Source organism: Spermophilus citellus, assembly GCF_964194105.1.
Source record: "Spermophilus citellus genome assembly, chromosome: 3".
NCBI classification, from domain to species: Eukaryota; Metazoa; Chordata; class Mammalia; order Rodentia; family Sciuridae; genus Spermophilus; species Spermophilus citellus.
In genome coordinates, this window is record NC_138184.1 from 216,865,316 (window position 1) to 216,886,352 (window position 21,037).

The 21,037-nt window shown below is 49.1% G+C and overlaps 1 protein-coding gene across 8 annotated transcripts in view; it reads right to left on the bottom strand.

The window, feature by feature from the left end:
• Positions 1–21,037, bottom strand: part of HIPK2 (homeodomain interacting protein kinase 2) — a 196,980-nt gene that overhangs the window by 59,806 nt on the left and 116,137 nt on the right. For 3 of the 8 annotated variants that reach the window (XM_081287438.1, XM_081287441.1, XM_081287440.1), the window contains exons 13-14: positions 16,698–16,858; positions 15,686–16,129 (exon numbers count right to left, since the gene is read on the bottom strand). In XM_081287438.1, the coding sequence (XP_081143564.1) occupies positions 15,686–16,129; positions 16,698–16,858 (605 nt within the window). Of the gene's footprint in view, positions 1–6,177; positions 12,838–15,555; positions 16,130–16,697; positions 16,859–21,037 lie in introns of those variants that run through there. The other 5 variants (XM_081287444.1, XM_081287443.1, XM_081287439.1 and 2 more) reach the window with 4 other exon arrangements.

The following is a 21,037-nucleotide window of genomic DNA, read 5'->3' on the forward strand; positions in this document are numbered from 1 at the left end:
AACATTAGAACACATGGAAGTAAATTAAGTGGTTTCTTTACAAGGGCACCATAGTCTAGCATTGTGTTAGAAGTGGGGTCAAATGTGAAGGGTCTTGATAGAAGGGACTGTATGCCATCAATAGAAGAATTCATGTGAAGGCATTTAAGAAATGGCAAGAGGGCTGGGTTGTGGCTCCGTGGTAGAGCGCTTGCCTAGCATGTGTGAGGCCCTGGGTTCGAACTTCAGCACCACATACAAATAAATAAATAAAATAAAGGTATTGTGTCAACTACAACTAAAAAAATATTATTAAAAAAAAGGGTATTGTGAAACAAACAAACAACTCCCCCCACCAAAAAAGAAGAAGTAGAAGGAAAAGAAAGAAAGAAACAGCATGGGATGGCCTCCTGATCCTGGGAGAGGCAGGGCTGCTACTATCCATCTCTTCCTTACAGAGTGAGAATAAGGATTGTTGCTGGTCAGTGGAATCTTTTCATCCTCAAGTAGTGTCAGACAGTATAAAGGACACCATGTGTCACTGTGACCAAAATACCAGACAATATCAACTTAGGGGAGGAAAGGTTTGTTTTGGGCTCACAGTCTTGGAAGTTCAGTCCATGGGTGGCAGACTCTGTTGCTGTGGGCCCAACGAGAGGCGGAATATCAGCAGAAGGGCAGGGCAGAGGGGAGCTGCTCAGCTCATGGCAGCCAGGAAGTAGGGGCGGGGGCGGGGAGAGAAAAGAGCTAGGGACAAGATATCCTCCCCACCCAATGAATAATGAGCAAATGAATCAGACACTTCTCAAAAGAAGAAATGCAAATGGCCAATAAATATATTTAAAAAATGTTCAATATCATCAGCAATTAGGGAAATGCAAATCAAAACTTCACTAAGATTTCATGTCACACCAGTCAGAACAGCAGTCATCAAGAATACACAGAATAATAAATGTTGGAGAAAATGTGGAGTAAGAGGAACACCGTTGACACTGTTGGTGGGATTGTAAATTAGTACGATCACTATGGAAATCACTATGGAGCTCCCCTAAAAGACTAGGCCTGGAACCAGCATGTGACCCAGATATACCACTTCTTGGTATTTGTCCTGAAGAATTAAAGTCGTCTTGCTACAGCGATATGCGCAGGCCCATGTTCATAGTAGCGCAATTCACAACAGCTAAACTATGGAACCAGCCTAGGTGTCCATCAACTGATAAACAGACAAAGAAAATGTACAGTATAAAGGACATCTTGTGTCACTGTGACCAAAATACCAGACAATATCAACTTAGGGGAGGAAAGGTTTATTTTGGGCTCAGTCTTGGAGGACTGTGAGCTCATACACACAATGGAGTTTTATTCAGCCATGAAAAAATGAAATTATGCCATTTGTGGGAAAATGGATAGAACTAAAGGCCATCATGTTGAGCCAAATAAGTCAAACTCAGAAGCTCAGGGGTCATATGTGTTCTCTCATATGCAGAAACTAGAGAGGAAACAGGAAAAGAAGGGGAGGGGGATCTCAGGAAAATCAAAAGGAGATCATTAGAAGAAAGGGACCAGGGAGTGAGAGGCAGGGAGGGAGGGGGGATGTGCTGGGGAGTGATATTGACCAAATTATATTGTTATATTATATTCATGTGTGAATATGGAACAACAAATCCCATCATTATGTGCAACTATAATGCATCCATAAAATCATGTGGGAAAAAATCATGTAGGGGGGAAAAAGACAGCATCCCCCAGGGCTCATCCCTAATGACCTACTTCCTCCAGCCATGCCCACCTGCCTACAGTTACCACCCAGTAGTCCATTGGAATTATCAATCCATCAAACAGATTAATCCACTGTTTAGGTTACAGCTCTCATAATCGGATCATTTCATCTCTGAACATTCCTGCCGTGTCAAGCAGGATCTTCTTGGGGGACATCCCCTATCCAAGCCCTAACATTGCAGAGGATGTAAGTTTCCTAGGAGGAAAATACTTGCAGCAGGACCCATGTGGGCTGTAAAGTGTGAGAGGAGGGTGAGAGTAAGACCTGAGGCTCCTTCTCTGACAACTGGGGAAAGGGAAAAGCCGGAAATGGAAGTTGAGAGATTCTGAGAGGCCAAAGCCTTCATTACATGTCCACGTTGGTCTGCTTTATAGTATTTAATATTTGCTTAAGCTCTTCTATTCTGGTATAGGGTTAGGAAACAATGTATAAGCCTGACTCACCCCCCAAAAAAATACTCCTCACACCTAGCTGTTTGGAACAGACTAGGACTCGAGCTCTGCCACCCAGCAACCTGCCCTAAAAGCCAGGGGGCTTGTGATGCAGGAGCGTCTCCCTCTGAAGCCAAAGACACCCCCCCCCCCCCCCCGCACTGTGACAAGATGGCCTCTAAGTGAGAGTCTATTCCATTTAACTGTTGGGCTGGCCTTTCTCTGGGTCTCCTTGGCTCAACTGGGAAATGAGCCTGTTACGGAAATTGGAGTTCTGCTTGCTGCTCATCATGGTCCAAGTGAGCCCCTCACCATTTTTATTACCCCGATATTGAGCAGGTTTGAGGAAAATACTTGAAGCAATAAGCTGTCTTTTCACTTTGGATCTAAATCACCTCCCAGGGACACTGGTGGCGAGCTGCTTATTCACTGCTATAACTGACCCTTTGACATGTTCTCATCCCTTCTGGCCTACAGGGTTGGTTTCCCTCCCCACTCCCATAGATAGGATCCCCGGCTATGCATTTAATTAAAATGTTTGGTAGAAGAGTTCTGAAGTTCTGTTGAGATCTTTCTGTGAGTTTTTACATAATTTGAATTAATCCAAGTATTGGTCATACTTCGGGTTGTGTTGGGTGGTCTTGCTGGGATCCTGGGAGACACTGAAATTTCAGAGTGGAAAGGTGGGTCGGTGGGGAATGAGGGCAGGCTGCGCAGTTTGCTCATTCGTCCAAATTCTATTGGCCACCCACTCTGTGCTTGGCATTGTAACAGGTGCCTGGAAACCGTGATGAAAGACAAACCCTGACCTGCAAGGCTCTTGTGGTTTTGTGGGGACAGAAAATATCAAGTACGCACAGGGTTGGGGAACCCAGACAGCAGCACTGCTGCCACCGAGCGCTCTAGTGCAAGCTTCCCTGAGATGACTTGGGCTGCTTCTCGAGGACATTACGGAGACACGTGGAGCTCCAGGAGAGGGAGGGGATGCTTGAAGGAGAATGAGATCTGGGGAGTGAGCGGAAGATGCAGTGGAACCCAGGGTCCTTCTGCCCCAGAAATTCAAGGGGAAAGATGCGGAGGCTGCCTATCCACCAGGGGCAGGAGGGCTGGGCGTGCTCCGGCTTACCCTGGAGGGGAGCAGGTGTGAGCAGAGCCAGCAGAGGTCCTGGAGATGCTGGCTTCTGGGTAGCCAAGGAGCTGATGGCATGGAAAGCCTGGGAGGCTGCAGGAGCAGGGAAGGTAGATGGCTGAGTGGATCCACGGAGGTGAACGGGGCTGAAGCAAGAGGGTCCAGGTGGGAGGATGGGCAGAGTTGGGGACTAAGGAGTTAAGCAAAGGAGCCTAAAGGTGCAATTTCCCCGGAAATGGAAGCCAGGACCAGAGTTGGGGCGGGGTGAGAAACTGGAACCCTGTGGCTGGTGGAAGTGTGAGAAAGCACAGCCACGGTCGAGAACAGTGTGACGGTTCCTCCAGAGGTTCACTCAGGATCACCATGTGACCCAGTGACTGCATTCTGTGTGTGCATCCAAAAGCAAAAAGCAGGAATGTGAAAGTGCTTGTCCACCAAGGGCCGCATCATTTACTTGGTTTGAAAGCAAACCAAGTGCTTATCAGCAGACTGACAAGCAAAATGTAGTCGTTCACACAATGAAGGATCATTATTATTTGAGGTCTTAGGAAGGAAATTCCGATACACGCTGTAACAGGAATGAACCTTAACACCATTGTGCCGAGTTACATAAACAAGACTCGAAAGGACAAAGATCACAGGATCCCACGTATATGGAACATCTGGAATAGGCAAACTTACTGGGACTCAGAGTAGAAGGGTGGTGCCAGGATTGGGGGAGGAGCTGGGGACTTATGTTTAATGGGTACAGAGCCTCTGTTTGGGATGATGAGATCAAATTCTGGGGTTGGCTAGTGGCTACAATGGGACAACAGTGGGAATGTAGTCAATGCCACTAACTGTACACGTAAAAATGGCCAAAATGATAAATTTTATGTTAGGTGCATTATGTCAAAATTAAAACTGAAAAAAGATCACTGGGAGGATGGAGCCATGGTTAGGAGGCTGACCTCCTGGGCCTCCCTGGCCTCCTGAGCTGCAGCAGTAGGGGTAGGCCTGGAGGGGCTGTGGGGCACCCAGCTCCACTGGGGACTGCAGGGCCCTGCTCACGCTACTGACACCGAGGCCCAGTGTGGAGAAGGCGGGGCGGGGACGCAGCTCCCAGATCTGGGAGGAAAGCCGGCAAGCTAAGCAGGACAGCCCTGGGCCTCGGGGATGGAGCGTGAGCGCAGATGGGGCTGGACGGCACCCAGGAGGCAATGGGGAGCTAAGCCACTCTCACTCTGCCACACAGGCCTTGGTAGGACAATGACCTGGAGGCCCCTCTCTCCAGTCACACCGTAAAGTTGGAAGGCAGTGGTGGGCTCTGGACATTTTCAGAGGTATTTAATAATTTCTAAAGGGCTAAATAACTTCAGAAAGATGTTACTTGCAACAACTTTTTTGGACTGTAGCTGGTGTGGATAAATAAGCGCGCCAGGCGAGCGTACAGTGATTCCAAACAGTTTAATGTAATTCCAAGACAAAGTGTGATTACATTTCTACACATATACAATATGCATATGTGAGTTTACAAATTTTAATTAATAACTCGTTTCACTTCAGAGACCGAAAAAATGATCAAAAAAGAAACTGTGAGTAACAAGCTATAACATAGTTCACCACAACGGGACCCCCCCTTCTCACCCTACAGTTAGTAATATTACAATTAAAATAACTATATTCTTCTATAATTTTTTTCTGTTAAAATCATCTCATAAATTTACAATGCTATTATTAGTTTCCAAGACTAATATAAATCCACTCCATTTTTCTACAACGAAAATGATTATTAATTTAGAAGCACACGACATCATGATGAAAAACACAAGCATTTTAGTAGCAAGGACTCAATCAGTTAAGAATTAGTTTTCTTGTAAAACATTCTAAAGCCAAGTAAAATATCCATTCTTATAACATACCTATAATATGAGACTAAGGAATAGGTTACATATAGGTCTACAACACATTGGGTTGTCTTAAAAAAAAAAAAAAGTAGACGTTTATAAATAAAAAAGAAAAGAGGGACAATTCACAGAGGAAAAGAGGTACACGAGAAAATACCGTTGCACGCAATAATTTTCACACAGATTAACATGGATTAACACTTTTTATTACAGAAACCGTACAGTGAAGGAACACAACGGACCAGGGTTTATGGGGTTATTGAGATTGAGCTGAGATGACCTGGTAGAGAATGGTCTAGGTGAGATGACCTTGGGGAGGGAGCCACGTTCCTTGGACTGGGGACTGCGTGCCGCCAGGTCTCCTCTTCCCTGTTACTCTGGGGAGTGTGTCTTTCTATCCAGTGTCCTGAAGTCATGGGCGGTGGAAAGGTAAACATTTCTAGGGATCTCTTCTCTTCCATCTTAATGGATACCGTTTTTGGAAACATGATATAATATCAGGCTGCAGCTCAATACATGTGGTCAAAGCAAAACGGGATGGAAAATTCCAGTCCTTCTGATCTGTTGCCCCCTCACCCGTCTATGCCCTTGATGCTGGGGACCCTGAGAGAGCACCAGCACCCTTGGGGTCCCTGGCCCCACTGTGGTGAGGTGGAGAATAGGGCCGTGCAGGAGCAGGGACACTGTGCGCTCCTTGGACACTCCATGGCTGCCCCATCCAACCTCTCAAGGGCCCCTCTCTCCTCTTCTGTAAAGCTGTACTTTCCCTGTCAGGAGTTTGGTTTGATATATATACACAAACATACAGATCAACGTCTCTATCTACACAGGGCTCCTACTCAACTAGTTCTGCCGCCTTTCTTGTCCACTTCATTTGGTTAAAAAAATGCACACGCAGAGGTGAAGAGATGCTGTGGGTCCCAGAGAGAACTGTGCCCTGGGAGACCCATGGGAGAAAGAAAGCTTTTAAGAGTAGTGACACCGAAGTGAGGGACTGTGGAGGGTGGGAAGCCCACGGATTTGAAAGCAGAGCAAATAGGGACATCTGCTTTGAAGGGTGGGGTCGGTGGGGGGGATGCTTTATGCTCCAAAACTACAGAAGATGGCACAGTCTAATCCCTTTCCACGTCCCAAGTTCTTCCTTCTAACCTGAGCCTGCCTCACGAAACAGCAAGAGTAAGTCCTCTGCCTTCAGCGGCAAGCAGCGGAAGGGAGGCAGGACCCCTCTTGAGGCAAAGTGGGCCCTTCTTGCTGACTCTTGACTTCTGGAGTCCTGGGTGGCGGGGCACAGGGTTGTGGTGACAGCAGGGCAGAGGCAGAGGTGGCCACAGGGACAGTGACCCAAAACAAGGAAGCGGGGGTGGGGGGGGAGGAGGCGCCAGGAGAGGTTTGTTTGGAAACTGGGTGAAAGGAAACTAGAGAGAGCAATGGCTGAGCCCTTTTTCAGATACAATGCACTTTTCAAATTAAAAAATAAAAAAAAAAGAAAAGTGAATTTCTATATCTCTAGTTTTAAAAAATCAGGGTAAGCCCCAAAGACAATAACACAAAATTCATGTGGCCAATTAGTGTAAAGGAACATGCACCCACAGGACCGTGGGAGGATGGCTGAGAGGAGTGAGATGAGAATATCCTCCACTGACAATCTAACAAAGCCACAAGGAACACAGCCTGTCAGCAAGGCTCACCTGGAAAAGCCAACGCGTGGTGTGAAGAGTTCCCTGGTCCCAGGTACTCTGCAGTTTTCAAGGTCTCTGCTGCTGGAGGAAGGGTCACAATGGGTCCTCCACAGTTTGGTGGTGGCACAATGAAAACCAAACTAGGCTCTCAGCGGAACTGGCAGCTCCCCAGGCTGCTCCTGCCTGACTGTGGGGCCTGCTCCTGTGTCTGAAGCCTCTCTCATGACCTTCCACATCCCCTCCCTACAGACTGGGTGTCAGGGGAAGGCCCTGGGCTGCCCCTCCATCCCAGCTCCTTCGGCTGAGCAGTGCGTGCAATCTCTGAATGGAACCCCAAGTCCCTCCCACCAGGCCCAGCTTCACATCTCAGCTTGACATTAGGCAACATGTACACCTGTCCTTTTTACAGGGATTTTGTTTTAAAAGAGAAAATGAGTAAAAGACAGTAGTTGTATGGAAGTCCCAGCCAGAGAACAGGGCCACAGGGACACACGGTTCTCCCTTGCAAAACACTGACAGGGATACCAGCAGGGCCCCAGAGTGAATAGTGGTACCCTCAGGGCCACCTAAATCCCAGTGTCTTCTACTGCCTAGTGAGTGGAAGTGAGTGGATCTATAATAAGTTAAATATTCAATCAAGACAAAAATCAAGGAACCAGGAATCAGTTCTCACTGCCTCCTCCAAGGTGTCAAGGACAAGGCCTTGAAGACAAATGCTGGCCCAACAAGGTGCGAGACTGCATCTGCCCAGGTTTGGACACGCCCCTCCCACTCCAGCTGGACTTCCTTTCACATTCTCTCAAGTTCACTTGGAAACCAACAATATGGAGGAAAACGCACGTACTGGGGGACAGAACAGAACGGGCAAAACACCTGCCTTTGGAGACATGGCCTCCAACCCAAGGAGGCAAACCATCGTGGGGGTTTGAAGAAGTCAGTTAGAAACAGAAATTGTCTTTAAAAAGTACCAGTTTAAATGTAAACTATAAAACACTTTAACTATAAAATGTAGCCAGAGATATGCTTAAGTATCCACAGTCAATTATTCAGTTTACTCTTAAAATGAGATTCTCTTGATATCCCAGAAAGCTAACAGCATTTTACAGTAGCTAAAAACATACATGCTCCATGTGCGTTTGAACATCATATTTGATTATAACACAAAGAATGATCTCTTCCTTGGTTTCATTCCTGTTGTAAAGATGAACTATTTTCAGAATTCACTTAAGCAACGATGACCAGGGTGTGCGCTAATCATCATTTTCAGCCCACACAGAATTCATAGCTTTTTAAATCCCAAGATCAAGCTGGCTACATGATTTCAAAAAAGGCTAAACCCAGGATGAATGCCCACGTTTGAGGTAATTATTGCCATTAGGTCACAGTTTGTGTAAGATAATGTATCTAGAATCTTCTAAAAGAATCTTTAGGTGTTCTGTCAGAATTCCAGAATACCTGTTGACACAACCAGGAATTCCGATTCTGACCAGTTGGGTTTGCTTCCAATGGAGTTAAAGTTCTAAAAAGATTCTAGAACTTGTGTAAACTACCTAAGAATTTAGGCAAACAAGCCTGGAGCCAGTCAACCAAGAAGTTTCTAAAGGAAACGAGAAATGAGAAACCCACCCCCAAACAGCTGAGCAGACACTTCATAGCATGTGATGACGGTTTGTTGGAAAATTAAAAATCTAGTCCCAAATCATATGGAATTCTTTCCACCTTTCAACCAAAGTGGAAATGGATCTGTATTACTGTCAATCTCACACTGGGGCCACAGATGCTTCTTTAATCCCTGAAAGTTGTCTCACTTTTCTCAGTTTACACACTGTTGTTTTCTATTTCTTTGAGAGGGGTGTCTCTCTTGGAAGAAAATTTGTTCCTCTTTCTAGAAGTCATCTTGTCTTTTTCCTTTTTTTTTATTTTTTCTTTTTTTACAGAAAGAAAAAACGTTCCTGGATACCAGACCCACACATGGTATTTACAAATTTGGTGTGAACCCTGCATCTGGTTCTGCCCAGAGCTGAAGAGTGGATCTGTTACAGAGATCAGAGCTGTCATGATATTTATTAAGTGCAGTAAAAAATAGCATTTTGAAAAAAATATATACCTTTAGTATTGCCTTTCTAGAATTAACTATAAGCAAGAAAAATTATTTTTTTTAAAGAAGAAAAGAACACTTTTTTCCCCCTTCACTCTCATAAGAGTTAGCAGCATTACTAAAGCTAGTTGGTACACTGGAAAGAAATCTAAAAGGAATTCTAGGAATCAAAAGAAACTCCCCAGAGATTTTTCTAAAAAGTCAAAGTTATTCTGCCCCTCTGCCTGCATCCAGTTCGGGACACCCTCTTTTCACCTGCTCAGCTCCACAGAGCAGGCAGGGCACAGGGTGACATTTCCTCAAGGCCTCTCTTTGCAACATACACACAGGAGACAGCTGGGTCTGGTGGCTGAGCTCAGTTCTGGAACCAGGCAGACCCTGGCTCCCCTCTCACCAGCTGGGTGGTCCCAGGAAGGTTAAGAGTTCTGCAAGCCCAACACGTCCTCTGTAAAGGGACGGATATTGCCAATCTCATAGGGTTAGTGTGAAATGAAATAAGACCATCGGGCAATTCCTAGCACAGTGTTTGGCACGAAGGAAATGGGCATATCATTAAAAGGTACATCAGAAATATGAGGCCATACAATTGCTGTTCATGAAAAAGGTGAAACAAAATCACATCTCGAAGAGCCCACTAACGATTAATAGACTAGAAACTTGGGGATTCTGGACCACCATTGCTTTCTTTCTTTAACACGTGCCACTTTCTCAGAGTGTCAGCTTCCTCATCTGTCAGTGGGCGAGGAGGGGGAAACTACCCTTTTCTCAAGGGGATGGCTGTGATGGCTCCACAACATGATGCTAGCCAGTCCTCCTGTGAGGGATATTGCTAGTCTGGACACTGAGGCTGTGGGTCTGAGAGGAGGAACTCATAAAGGCATCAGGAAGCCCCCTCTGTGCTGGGGTCTGCGGCAGGGGCCACGTCTCTATAAACTCTCTCGAGTCTGAAGGGAAGACCAGCATGGAGCTAGCTCTCTCTCTTGAACTTCTGAAAGCTGCCCTAACACCAGAAACCTCTACTTGATTGGGTCATTACACTGAGCAGCAGGGCCAAAAGCCTTGAAGCGATTTCTTTTGCATGTAAATTCCACTGAGCCATCTTCTCTTCTCTAGTGACCTGCTGAGATTTGACTGTCTGTTGAGATAAGGAGTGAGTCCTGAGGCAGGGGAGTGGGAAGGAGCGGCCAAGCCCAGTGGAGTCCAGCATGCCCTAAGCCTGGAGGCCGCAGAACTGCCCAGCAGCTCTGTGCTCGGTGCCCAGGTCGATGCAAGAGCTCCGGTTTCCCAGTAGCAGCAATGTGGAGGGTCACTACTCTACTCCTTTTAAAAAGATAAGTGCAGTTTTGAAATAAATGCAATTAAAACAAAGAAGTCAGGATAGAGAGAAAAACAGTTTACGAACAGAACTGCTTCACTACTGATGGCATTATTGCCCAGAAAGGAAAGAGAGGAACGCCACTGTGTCCATCTCTGGAGGTGCCTTTGAGAACGTTCTTTGGCAGTGGAAAGGACGGCTTCACCTTCCTTTCCAATTTGGTAAGGACAATTTGGCCTGCTCAATTTTGAGGCTTCCCCTTTGGGGATCTGTAAAATATCAGAAAGAAAAGACACAAAGGGGGAAGGGAGCCTGCAAGTCCCTGGACTGGAATGTGTTGAAAAAGCGGCTCCTGCCAGGCTGGGCCTGCGGAAGGAACCCTCGCCTCTCGGTTGAGTTCTCTCTGCTGGTTGAGGACACTGAGCTATTTTCTTCTTTCCGTTTTCTGTCCTTCAGCTGCTTGGCAGGCCAGCAGGAGCAAATGCCCTATGCATGCCACCCTGCCCTCAGTCAATGAGAAGCTGGCGGGAGAGCTGGGGAGGGGCGGGGACCCACGTTGTTCTCCCGACCATGAACCTTCAGTAATACTTCCTTAAGCCTCTTCATCTCCTCGCTCTAGTTTCCAATAATGTCTGCTCCGCTCACTCACATGCACGCACGCACACGACCCAAACCCTCCACCACAAGCTTGTTCGAAGCTTGGGAGTGTCTGCAACTCCCAGGATCTAGTCCAGGGAAGTCATTCTGTCACTTATGCTGATCTCCCCTCCCTGACCTTCCATCTGGAACCATGGTGTCTGGGCAGGTGTGAGTCCCCCAGCTGAAGAGGACAAAGCCCAGCTGGCTTCCACAGCCCACAACAATCAGCTACCAGGAGGGTGAGAAATGCGACCGTCCAGGAGACAATGGCACCCAGCTTCACCCTGCTTCCTCTGAGTCACCCTGACCACCTGCTCCGCCTCGCAGTCCAAACTGATATCCACTGGATTTGCACACCATTGGCCTGCTCACCCTTTCTCTTGGGAACATCCCAAATATCACCAGAGGCACTAAGCACAGGGACATGGGTGCCACCGCCTGGATGGGTGAGAACCCTGGGGGAGCACAATGACCTGAGGTTCATGAGGTTCCAATGAAACGCTTCTCTGTGATTTGTCCTTCTCGATCCTCCCTTTACTCTGAGCTGAGTTTCTTCACTGAGGAAGGATGGAGCCAATCCAAGGCTTGGTGAGGCCATAGGGGATTTGTGGTCTACCTGAGGACAAGGAGAACATCTCCCCACTTGAAAGCTTGGTCCCAGGGATGGCACCCTTTTATGAGACTCTCCGCCAAGGGGGCTTAGTGCTGGAGTACCAGGGGTGGGGGGTTTGGGCACGGAAGCTAATGGTCACGCTGGGGTCTCCTTGTGTGGCTTCCAATGCAACAGCTTTGTGCTTGAGACAAAGGATGCTGGGTGAGGACTAGGTGGACATGAATATCTGCTGAGTGTCAGAGGGGCTGTCCACTGCCCAACAGCTTACTTCCCTTCAGGGAAACTGGCCACTTTAGCTTTAGCAGTTCCTGGGCTTGGTGGGCAGTGTGTGGGCACCCATCACAGCCCAGGACACTGAGGGCACAGGAAGAGCCCAGGAAAGGCTGCGAGGTCCTGCCGTGCTCCCCCACTTGTAAAGAATATTGTGGGGGACACGTGGCAATGTCTGAGTGGCTTCACTCGGGGTTCTCTGGCTTCTTCCTCATTCTGCCACCTTTATTTGGCTTGAGAGAACTGTGTGCTGGGAGGATGTATCCAGGGGGAAGGGGCAGACCGAAGAAGTGGGGGAGGTGGTTATTGAGGGAAAGTAAGACAGAGGCTGGGGGGGAGGGGGAACTGCCTCTGCACTGAAGGATGTAAGCCACGCTTTGGGGGGGCTGATGGGAGGGTGAATGTTTTGGAAAGGGGCTGGGTGAGCTCTGGGAAGAGGAGCTTTTTTGCTTAAATAACAGATATGAGGCAGGCTAAGAGTGTAGTTAGCAGATTGGGGATGAACAGGAGAGCATAGAAAGTGGGGGGAGAAGCTAAGGGTTCCAGAGTCAGTGCACCCAGCGTCCCTGAGCCCAGAAGCTGCCTCCTCAGGTGGCCTCCCAGGCTACTGGAAATTAGAAAAATACACCAATGGCGATCATGCTGTCCAGGGCCTCAGCTGGGTTTTGTAGAGGAAAAGGCCTTGACTCTTCACACTTTGCTCTGTGGTAGGTCTTCTTCAGTGGCTCTTTGTGGAAGAAATGAAAGAAACAATCTTCCTAATTCCCAGGGCTTTTTTTTTTTTTTTGTCTGACAAAATCGGACATCTGTATGTCCCTCCAGTCTTTTCCTATACTCACAGATATAGTAAATTTAAATATTAAAGAGAAAACACAAAGAAACTTGGAATAAACGTGCATTTAAAACCCTGACTAAAACAGCAATACGATGATAATGAACATAATTACAACGGCAATAACAAAAATAATCAGCACAATAATATCGACTTCATGAGCAGCATGGAACTTTCATTCCTGATCTGGAAGGAGAAAAGGAAAGAAAACATCAGGTGAAAGAGTGAGAAGCTTCAATTTAAGCAGACAAAAGGAAATGGAAAGAACATTGGAAGTCGTCTTTCCCCCTAAAAGATGAGATCTAGAAAGGGCTGGAACTGCACTGTGCCGGGAGTCCAGAGCGCTGCTCAGACAGGCAGACTGAGGCTCATTTTCAGCCAAGACTAGACGCCTTGTAACTGTAGGAGAGGATCTGGTGGGACTGTGTGGCCATTTGGCTGCTGAAAGTCCAAACAGAAAGGTTTTCCAGGATGGCGCGGCTCCAGCTCCCGCGTCCTCTGAAGGCCTGCGCCCTGGCGCTCTCAGCTGGCCTCTTCCCCACCTCCAGCTGAAGCCACACTGATCTGGGCCCCAGGGAGCATCTCCTGCAGATCCACTGCAGCCCTGCCTCAGGCGGGTCCTTGTGGCACCACTGAGTGTGCCTGGCCTTGCACAGGTGCTGTGTCCTTCCTTCGGGCCCAAGGCCGGCACTTCATCCTCTCCAGTCCGGGGACCTATTTCTTTGTAAGAATTTATGTTCGGGGAGGGGAAGTTTCCGGAGTTCCTTCACAGCTAAGAGCTAAGTACCGACTTCATTACTGAGTGAGGGCGGATATCACTACGAAAACCCCTTTCACAGTAGATCGCTAGGGCCTGCAGAGTGAGGCAGCAAAGGCAAGGAGAAGGCCGAGGCTCTGACCCAGAAGATCTCTTTGCACCTGGATCTTGGCTGAGGTGTCAGGTAAGGACTCTGCGTCAGGATCAAACAATCGGAGCCACCCATCAAGCCCCGTTCTTGACCAGAGGGCTTCTGAGTGTCTACCTGCTTCAGAGTTGTTCCCTAAGAGAGGACTCCCTTCCCATCCCTACCTGCCGTATCCAAAGCCTGAGAAAACTTCCAGGATGGAGCCAATGTACATAGAGGGTGCAGGCCAGATTTCTTTGGAGACTTAATCATCTGTGAGAGTGTTTTCTCAAGTGCAGCATAGGACCCCTGGTCACCCTCATCAGCATCCCTCCAACCTCTGCCCACCAGACTCCTCAAATGCCAAGACCAAAATCATGTCTTGAGCAGACCTGGGTAATCCAAGGAAAGAATTCAACAACAAACGGGTTGGTGGTTGTCTATAGAGCTGGGGATCTGGCCAAATGGGCAGAGCAAAACAGCGCCCAGGGAGCTGGTGGAGAGGGAAGCGTGGGGCGGGGCTGCGGACGCCAGGCTTCCTGTGGGATGGAGGGACCGGGGTGCAGCTGGGGTGTGTGTAGCCTCCTTGAGTCCCTGCAGACGGTCGTAGGAAGGTGGTGGTGGGCCTGGAGGCTGCTGCTCTGCAAAGCGGACATTCCTAAAATCCCTGGTATCAGTGCCAGAGCTGGTCTGATGGGCAGAACTGGGCAGGGTGAAGGTGAAGGGTGGGGAGTCTCTGGGTGTCTGCTCCCAAAGTAAAACTCAACACAAAGCATTCGGGTCATCAGATGTGCCCTCCCACCACAGAGCCCCGTCACTCTCAAGTCCATGGATTCTCCTTGAAGCCCTGCCAGCAAACAGCCCAAGAAGGACAATGGGTATGGGGAAAAACAACAACAAAAAGAACCAAAAAGGAAAGACCCGAGTGAATGTTCCAACAGCGCAACAGAAGAGCTGAGGTGGCCTGGATCAGCCCGGCTGGCTTCCTGGGGTGCCAGCGGGAGCCTCCCTACACCGAGTCTGTCTGTCGTTCCGTAAGGCACTAGGAAGGAATGATGCAAAAGCAAGACTGCGAGGGCTGTGACGCGGTGCCGAGGGACACAGGGAGGGTGGCCTCCGCGCTCACACCCACGCGCTGGCCACACACGCTCGCTCACCGGGACCACTGCATTGGTTACATGCCTAAGTTATATCACTTTGTTTTGTGCAATTACACAGGAATAGTCTATTGGTATCGCTGGAGTTGAACACAAGGTACACAGCAAGGGCGCAGGGCTACATTCCACCAGGGTACCTCGACGGCGCCAGCCTGCGCTACGTGATGGGGTGGACTCAAAGGAAAATAGATCTTCAGAAAGGAAAAAAAAATCTCAAGTTTGTAACACACATCGTTAATGACATCTGAGGAATAACATTGCTTAGGGATTTATCCAGAGTGCTCAGAAGAGAAAACCCGCCCCCTCCCAGGGAGTTTCTGATCAGCCTGGCTGAGCCCATCATTTCTGATAAACAAGCCAGGGCTGGGCTTCGCCAGCCCCCCAACCCCCAAATCAGCCTCTCAGGCCATGGCCTGACTATGGAGAGGTGTTGACCCTTTAGCATTCTGGAAAAATCCCTAATTCTTATGTTTAATTAATTAAAAATCTATTGGATTTCCATATCAGGTGTCCCTGACAGCAAATTCTTCAATGTTATTCGCTGCCATATGAAAATAATCTTTTGAAAAGTTCATAGATAAAGTTCTTCAAAAACTGGGGCCCCTCGCTTCTGGAATCTTCCCGTGGCTCTCTTCTTCTCCTTTCCAGTTTGGTGCAGAATGGGTTTGTGAGCTGTTTTTTTTAAATTTTTTTTAAAATTTTTTTTGTTACTGATGTTTTCTTTTTTTTTCTTTTTCTCTTTTTAAAATAAAAGCATAGATTTCCCTCTCCTTAATCCCTTCCTTTTAAAATGTTCTCTGCTCTAAGTCCTCCCACTTCCTAGTTCAAGTTTCATTGGTGTCCCGTCCCTGTCCCCTGCCCCCCTCCCCTGCCCCTTTTGCATTGTTTGTGTGCGGCACCTCAGTATAAAAAGCCGGCTCCCCAGGGTCCCAGGAGCAGCCTCCCTCCCTCCCCTCCCCAGGCCCGTGGTTATATGTAAGGGTACTGGTTGACCTTGGCAGGGCTCAGTGGGTATCCAGTGTAGACGGTGGAGGCTGGCGAGGCGCTGATGTAGGTCTGGTGGGCAAACTGGGCTGGATACTGACTTGGGTGGATGGTGGGCGAGGGCAGGACCCGGGGGCCCATGCTCACGGGGACCTGGTGGACGATGCTGGCCGGGTAGGCAGTGTGCTGCACGGTGTGGCGAGCCGAGCCTTGGGAGGCCACCAGGTGGGCCACGGTGCCAGTGGAGCCCAGGGCTGCAGGCGCCGTGTAGGTGTAGAGGTGAGGCTGGGTGGGGAGGTGGGCGGCGGCAGCGGCAGCCAGGTGGGGGTGGACAGTGCCGTGGCTGGGGCTGTTGTGTGGGAAGGTGTACGGAGCCTGAGCCATGGTGGGAGCGATGTAGGCCTGCTGCCGTCGATGGCTCCCGGTGCGGTCTGCGGCCATGTGCTGCTGGGCCTGAGAAGAAGCAGCGAGAGGGGCTGCGTCAGGGGAGGAGGGGGAGGCCAGTAGGGAGGAGGGGGGTGAGGAGAAGGGGCGGCAGGAGGGACAACAGATGCTTCCCTTTGTGTGGTGACAGTGAAAATAAGTTTGGACTGAGAAAGGGACATCTGGCCTGCTGTGCGCAGGCTGGGATGACACAGAGCAAGCCAGGACAAAGGCAGTGGGATGTGAGGTGTCAAGAGATCCTGTTTTGAGGGGGACTGCTTTCTTACCCACTGTGAAATCTCAGACTCTTAAGACAACTCTGTTTGAAATTCTATCAGTCCAACCAAATAGCCCTCTTTCCCCTCGAGAACCTAAGCCGCCGTGACACGTGAGATCCTAGGCCATTCTTTTCCTTGTTCTGTGGAATAGGTGTGAGGTTTCCTTCCCTGCAGTAAGGAGAAGCCGCTGAGGTCACTCAGGAAACTTCCTGCCACCACTAGGGGAACCACAGGCCCAAGAGGTGGCGAGGGCTGCCTCCATGACCCTCTCTGCAGCTGAAGAGTGGGGAGCTGAGGCGATGGGCCTGAGTGGGGCTTACCTGACTGAGATTGAGGGGCTGCTGCTGCTGGAAATGGGGGCCTGGCCGCTGCTGCCGGTAGGCGATGGCTCCCGACGAGCTCCCTGAAGAATGACCGCTGGTAGAGGTCACATTGCTGGAGGACTTGGACTTGTAGGAGGACGAGTGGTGACTGGTGTTGACTGTGGTAGGAGGAGGAACAGGTCATAGGTCAGTGGCAGCTCCTTGGTTGACCGGAAGATGCTCCCACTTCAGGTTACAGTGGCCTTCCCAAGAGGACACGTCCCTGAGACTGGCCGTGCAAAAATCAGCCTCAGCCTCCACACTCAGTCTTGACTTTGGAGTGGCAGCTGGGCTCCGGCTTGCTCCGTTGGTTAAGATAAGATGAATTCACTCCGGGACTAGCCCAGGAGTTGAACATGGTCAAGTAGTTTCCTCCCCTGACAAGGGGGCTGTAGATGCAGGAATTCTACCTTGCCAGCAGGGGGCGCCAAACTCCGGGAATCCTGATTCTGGCCCAACAACTTAAGGTGGGTGGAGAATCTGAATTCTAACAAGCCTCCAGGTGCTGCCACTGCTGGCAGGCGCTCCCACACTCCAGGGGCTCAGGGGCTCTAGGAATGGTGGGCTGTCACCTAGGTAGGATAGTTCTGGCTGGGCAGCCAGAGGGAGCCAAGGAGCCTCTCCAAAGACCAGCTGTCTTAATCAGCCAACAAATAAGTTTGAGCTCCTGCTTGGGCTGGGCACTGTGACTATTAGTCACCCAGAATGGATGAGGTGACAGCAGGAATAAGGAGAGGCATCACAGATCATAGAGATGGAAAGGGCCAATATGAGCAGGCCAGCCAGAAAGGCATCTGCAGCCTGGGGTGGGGCTGGGGCGATCCGACTTCCCTGCTGGTTGGGACAGGTGCACAAGCAAAGCCCATGCTGATCCTCAGTCTAAGGACAGAGATTGGCTCACATTGTTCTATGTTTGAGCACTTCATGCCTGTGACTTTTACTTAGTGACTCAATTTTCTTTGTTAAGTTTTTTGGAATATGACTTTTTTTAAAAATTGTATTTATTCTAATTAGTTATATATGATAGCAGAATGCAATTCAACACATATTATACAAATAGAGAACAATTTTTCATGTCTCTGTTGAACACAAAGTAGAATCACACCATTCGTGTTTTGGAATATGACACTTACTACCTTCACTTTCTATGGAGGACAAGTGTATTTCTGTGATTTATATTTTCTGCAAACCTTGCTGTACTCAGAATTTATCTGGTAACACTGGAAGGAATAAGAAGGGTGTAAGAGAAAATAGAAGCAGAGATCTGGACAGGTCTTCAGTGTGCTGTGGGGCTGGTGGGGAGCTGAGACAGACACAAAGTGACAGAAGGAATCAGATAACTGAGTCTCAAAAGACAGGGCCACAAGCCCTAGAGGAAAAAAACTAGAACGAAATGAATAGTACAAGAGATTTCCATGAAATAACTCATTTTTGTCAGTTTTGGTGATGAGCAATATGTGAACACCAGCTCCCAGCAGGTGGCTTGGTAAAGCATAGGGAAGGACTGCCACTCACTGGACCTGGCGGAGCGCAGATCTAGTGTCACTGCTGGCGTGCTCCACAGTGTATCTCTAGAAACCAACGAGAAGCCCTGTCTACCACAGATGCATGAACATCAAGATGAAATAATTGACAGGTAACATGGAAAGGGCCCTTGGTACAGGGGATCCAGTCAGCTACCCAAACACTGTCTCCTTCACCTGACTCCCCAGCATGAAAACTGCCCATTTTGGGGAAGGTGCCCAAAGTTGATGTTCAAGAGAACCATGAGGGAAGAAGTGACAAGACTGTAAAAAATCAGTTCTCCATCTCAGGCTGTGTGGCAACAAGAATCCAGGAAATTTTATGTTGGGGCCTGAGCATCTTAGGCCAAAACAGAGGCCTATCACTGTCTCAACCAGGTATCCCATTGCAACTGGTATAAAACTGGTGAATCTGGTCATTCCTGGGAGAGAGGGTGTTAAATATTAATGAACCACACATAATAAAGATCAGGCATTTGAATGAATTAGATTGGGCCAATTCTGTGACAAACCCCCTGGGTGACGAAATCAAAGTCAAAGAGAGAAGCTTGAAGCTGGGGCCAAACACAAGTATGCGGATCAACTGTTGATGAAAGGAGAAGAGTACCTTCAAAGGGCTTCGCTTCAGTAGAAGGGCAAAGGGGACTGGAAACCCACGGACAGGGCACACACTGAAGGCAGAGAGGAGCCTCCTGCCACTCAACACAGATCCAGAGTGAAAGGAGAGCTGCCTCAGTAGAGTGGAAGGTGGTGGGTCCTGAATAGAGGCCCCCAATCCAACTGTGTATTGGCACCCAGGGCCCCTCCTACCCACCCACTGCTTCAGAGTCCCTCGGGTGGGTGCCTGGGAATTGGCATGTTGAACTTCCCAGCCATCCAGAGCCAGCCTGGCCCCACAGAACAGACCTGCATTTGGGAATCAGGTCCTGAGACCCAACACTGTGCCCAATCCAAACCCAGTTAGACCCTCAAAGGCCCCCCAAAATTGCAGGGGAAGAAGGGGTTTTTGTGGTCCTAAACATAGAAGGCTGTGAGTGCTGGCCATCAGGAGGGCTTGCTTCTCTTCTTCCCTCAGCCAGGTGACTGTCTACCTCCTTCCCTCTCTGCAGCAGGTCGCAGGCTGGGCTTGCTGCTGGGCCCAGCTCTGGATCACGTTCTACTCCTATTCCGACTTCCTGGACATCTTGTGGTTATTACATCTGAGGGGGAAACAACGAGCCGGAGGGATTTACAGCCTGAGTCTGCAAGTGACAAGGTTACTGAGCCTGGTGTGTGCCTGCTACCATCATTGTGGGAACAGGAGACAGGAGCTGAGTCAGAGTTGGTCAAGCTGTTAGAGCAGAGAGCCCTGGATAAAGGAGGAGTCCTGAAGGGACCAGGAGATTCATGCAGCAATTCTATCTGCAGAGATCAATAAAGGGGCAATGGGCTTATGATGGAGGATGGTCTCCTAATGTAGGTTCTGGGTTGTAAGGGAACACGGACTTTTCTGCTCATACCTAATCCAGTTACTCAGGGATCCCTTTGTTCTGGAAACAGCCATTTGTGCCCTATCTACACCAGGTGACGGAGCATGTGCAGCTTGGGTGAGCTCTAGAGCCAGACCCTGGGAGGCCTGGACAGGGTTTTGGGCCAGTTGGCTGCCTTGATATGTTTGCTAAACTTTTTTTCACTTGAAAAACTAGGAAAACGGCAGTATCTACATGCAGGGCTACTGTGAGGGTTAGAGGGCCGCCACATGCAGACTGCTTGCTGCCTGGCACTCCCTGCAGTCAGCATGCGTCAGCTGCACTAGCTATCACTCGTGTTGGTTGGTCTACTGAACACTGAGCCCTGGCAAGAGCAGATGCACAAGGAACAGTGCTTGCTCCAAACTAGGAGGGTCAATACGAGGCTCCTGGAAAGGGGAACCTGGAAGCCTGGGTGTCACCAGGCCCATGTTGGGCAAAGGCTGCTCTAGAGCATAGGTGTCTGGCCTCTGGTGGCTCAGGTGCCAGGAGCTCTGGCTCTGGCCTGCCTGGAACTTAATTGTTGAACTTTCCCTCAGTCCTGCATCCTTCCAATATATTCTTTGTCTCAGGCCAGTGGAGAGTTTTTTCTATTGCCTTCCAGAAGATCCTCAACCAACCCCCAGGGCCAATGTGAGAAATCCTCAAGGACCTTCTGATCCAAGAACCTTGGAAGGATGGTCTGTGAGGAACACACTGTTTAGAAACAGGGTTCACCCTGATCTGAGTAGGCTCATGGAACTCTGAACCCTCTGATGCTAGGGTCTCAGGCCAGGGGTCAGGGCTGCAGCAGGTGTGTGCCTTGGCCTGTGCAGGCCTCCTGGAAACCAGAAAGCCGAGGAAGGCTGCCTTCCAGGATCTTCCAAGCCTAGGATGACTTTACAGACAAAGGATCATATTGGTTTTGAAAACTTCCCCCAGCTGGAAGGGCAGGCATAGTCCAAGAGGAGCACCCTCACCCCTAGAAGACTCCCCATGTCCTGAGTTCAATCTGCAGCTGTAGGCCTTCCACAAACCTGTATTTAGAGCCAGGTGCGGTGACACACGCCTGTAATCCCAGAGGCTTGGGAGACTGAGGCTGGAGAGTCACAAGTTCAAAGCCAACCTCAGCAACTCAGCAAGTCCCTGAGCAAGTTGGCAAGACCCTGTCTCTAAATAAAGATATAACAAAGGGCTGGGGATGTGGCTCAGTGGTCAAGTACTCTTGGGTTCAATCCCCAGTAACAAAAACCAAAAAACATGTATTTAGAGAATTAAATAATGATAC